A 3,207-nucleotide genomic window follows, 5' to 3' on the forward strand; every position below is an offset into this window, starting at 1 on the left:
GTGAGTTTTAAGCCACCAGGTCAGGAAAGCAAACCGTGTCCGACTACGTGGGAGTCCAGCGACACAGCCATTACGCTAACTGCTGGTTCCCCCTGCTTCGATTTCTTTAGTAAAGTTTATTTCTTCTTGGGGCCAGCAGGTGGCGTGATGGTGAAGGCTCCGGGCTCCCACGTGGCCAGCTGCACAACTCGGAGTCTTAGACCTGGTGGCTTGAAAATCACACCAGGGGGACCAGCAGGTGGCGTGGTGGTTAAGGCACTGGACACTCCCACATGGCCGACCAGGGTTCGAGTCCTGGACCTGGCAGCTTGCTTTCTCACTTTCTCTCTCTCTCACCCTCTGTCTCTCTCTGGTCAAACTAAAAAAATAAATGAATGAATAAATAAAATTAAATAAAATAATTATTTTAAAAAAACACACCAGGCACGTGTGCATGCGTGCCCCAAATCCTAGAGACTGGAGAAGAAACTGCAGCACTGCCACCTGCCTCTGGTGGGTGGCTCCCGTTCCCTCTCACTGTCTGTCTCCCGGGAGCACACGAGGTCTATGGCAAAAACTTTAAAAGCTGAGGTGGGCAGACACGTGGTAGTTGGGGCACTGGATGCCCACAGGCTGATGGCAATTCGAGTCCTGAACCCTGCAGCTTGAAACACACTAGGTAGAAAATGACTAACTAAAGAAAGAAAGAAAGAAGAAAGGGGAGGGACCAGCAGTTGGCGTAATGGCTACATCACTGGACTCCCACGTAGCCGACTGCAGTTCGAGTCCCGGACCCAGCATCTTAAACTCACGCCGGGTGCGTGTGCGTGTGTGCCCAAGATCCCGAGAGGAGAATGGAGGAGAAGGGACTGCGGCATGGTCATCCCCCCTGGGGGGGTGATTTCTCGCTTTCTGTCTCTCTGTCTCTCTCTGTCTTTCTGGTGAGCAGATGTGCCCTATAGCAGAAACCTCTCTTAAAAAAAAAAAAAAAAAACGATTCCAGGGCCAGCAGGAGGTGTGGTGGTTAAGGTGTGGACTCCCACATGGCCAACCACGGCTCGAGTTCCAGACCCGGCAGTTTGGAAATCGTGCCGGGTGCATGTGCGTGCATACCCAAAATTCTAAAAGGAGGGAGAAATGGAGGAGAAGGGATTGTGGTGTGACCATTCCCCCTGGGGGTGCTTTCTCACTCTCTTTCTCTCTGTCTCTCTCTCTAGCAGCCACAGGTGGCTTCTGGCAAATAAAAAATAAAAAAATGCCAGGGCCATGGGAAGGCATTAGCTCAGCTCCCCAAATCGGCCCAACACCAGACCCCTGTGACCTCTGCACTGCCATTATCTCCACTGAAGTACTCTTCCCTCGCCTGGGTTCACGAACTCCTACTCCGCCCGCAAAGCCCCACTGCAATGCCCCACGTCCTGGCCACTCTCGCCCTTCCCCTACTGAGACTCTCGCAGGAACCGTGTCCCCCACACCCCGCTCCCAGTACCCTGCAGGCCTTACCTTTTTGTCCCACTGCTGATGTAAGTAGCGCAAGAGGATATTCGTCTTTTCTGTCACAATGACTGGAAGGAAAGACAGAAGAAGTCGCAGAGAATGTTGCAAGGGGGCCGGCAGGTGGCGTGGGGGTTCAGGGTGCCGGATCCCACGGGGCTGATTTCGCTGGCTGAGTCCTGGACTCAGTGACCTGAAAACCGTGCTGGGCATGTGTGAGTGTAAGTGTAATTATGCCCCAAATCCTGAGAGCAGAACAGAGGAAAAACAGAGAAGGTATTGCCTCTGGGGGATGCTTGGTTTCTTTTCTTTTCTTTTTTTTTTTTAAGAATTATTTTATTTAAAATGTATTGCTTATTTCAATTTGATCTGAGAGAGACAGAGTGAGAGAGAGAGAGAAAGTGAGAAAGCAAGCTGCCAGGTCCAGGACTCGATCCATGATCGGCCATGTGGGAATCCAGCACCTTTACCCACCATGCCACTCGCCCCCCGAGGGGATGCTTTCTCATTTTCCCCCACCTCTCTCTCTGTCTGTCTCTTTCCACAGAGTCCACATGCTCCATCGCAAATGGACAAAAAAATATATATATATAAATAAAATAGCAAGGATGCCTCCTACAGGCTGGCCTCCGTCCTGGCCTCTGGGACAGGCCCTGCTCTCCTGGCTCACCGGTGCCCTGGGTGTTCTTTCTGGGACCCCAGGTCAACACCTCCAACCCGGGAGACTTCTTTTTTTTTTTTTTTTGGAGAGGTTTTTGCTATAGGGCGCGTGTGCTCGCCAGAACAGAGAGAGATAGAGAGACAGAAAGCGAGAAGTCACCCCCCCAGGGGTGATGGCCACGCCGCAATCCCTTCTCCTCCATTCTCCTCTCGGGATCTTGGGCACGAACGCACACGCGCCCGGCGTGAGTTTAAGCCGCTGGGTCCGGGACTCGAACCGCAGTCGACTACACGGGAGTCCAGGGACATAGCCATTACGCCAACTGCTGGTCCCAACCCGGGAGACTTCTAAAAGCCCAGGGTTCTCTCTTCTCAGCATGCGGCCACTACGGGGACCTGAGCTGGCCCGGTCCATGGCGGTGCCTGCTTCCTGAGTGGGATCCCACCCTCAGAACCACAGAGTGACAGAGGGAGACGGAGAAAGCACCCCTGATGGGGAGCGCTCACGTCCCAATCCCTTCCCCTCCTTCTCCGGGTCCTGTTGGGATCTGAGGCATGCACACACAGGTACCCAACGTGGTTTCAGGCTGCCAGGACTGGGATTCGAACCGAGCCACCAGCCATGTGGGATGCAGTTCCCTTAACCACTAGGCTATAGGGCTGGCCCGGGATGGGCTCTGAAAAAAATAATTTATTTAATTTTATCTATTATTATAATCTGCTATAGGGTACATGCACCCATCAGAGACAACAGAGAGAGAGAGAGAGAGAGAGAGAGAGAGAAAGCCATCAGGTCCAGGAGGATTTGAACTGGGGTCGGCCACGTGGGAGTCTAGTCTCTTAATCACCATGCCACCAGCCAGCCCCTAGAAGGATTATTACCTTTATTATGATTTATTTAGTTATTTATTTTACTTGACTTTTTTTCTTTTTCCTTTGGAGAGGTTTTTTGCTACAGGGTGCGTGCGCTCGCCAGAAAGAGAGAGACAGAGAGACAGAAAGCGAGAAATCACCCCCCCAGGGGGGATGGCCACGCCACAATCCCTTCTCCTCCATTCTCCTCTCGGGCTCTTG

The 3,207-nt window shown here is 52.4% G+C and overlaps 1 protein-coding gene across 1 annotated transcript in view; it reads right to left on the minus strand.

Moving 5' to 3' along the window:
- DDA1 (DET1 and DDB1 associated 1) overlaps positions 1-3,207 on the minus strand; it is a 16,348-nt gene that overhangs the window by 2,184 nt on the left and 10,957 nt on the right. Inside the window, exon 5 of the mRNA XM_006147184.2 lies at positions 1,483-1,544. Coding sequence (XP_006147246.1) covers positions 1,483-1,544 — 62 coding nt within the window. The remainder of the gene's footprint in view (positions 1-1,482; positions 1,545-3,207) is intronic.

The sequence above is a fragment of the Tupaia chinensis genome, unplaced genomic scaffold (assembly GCF_000334495.1).
Source record: "Tupaia chinensis unplaced genomic scaffold, TupChi_1.0 Scaffold000201_1, whole genome shotgun sequence".
Lineage (NCBI taxonomy): Eukaryota > Metazoa > Chordata > Mammalia > Scandentia > Tupaiidae > Tupaia > Tupaia belangeri.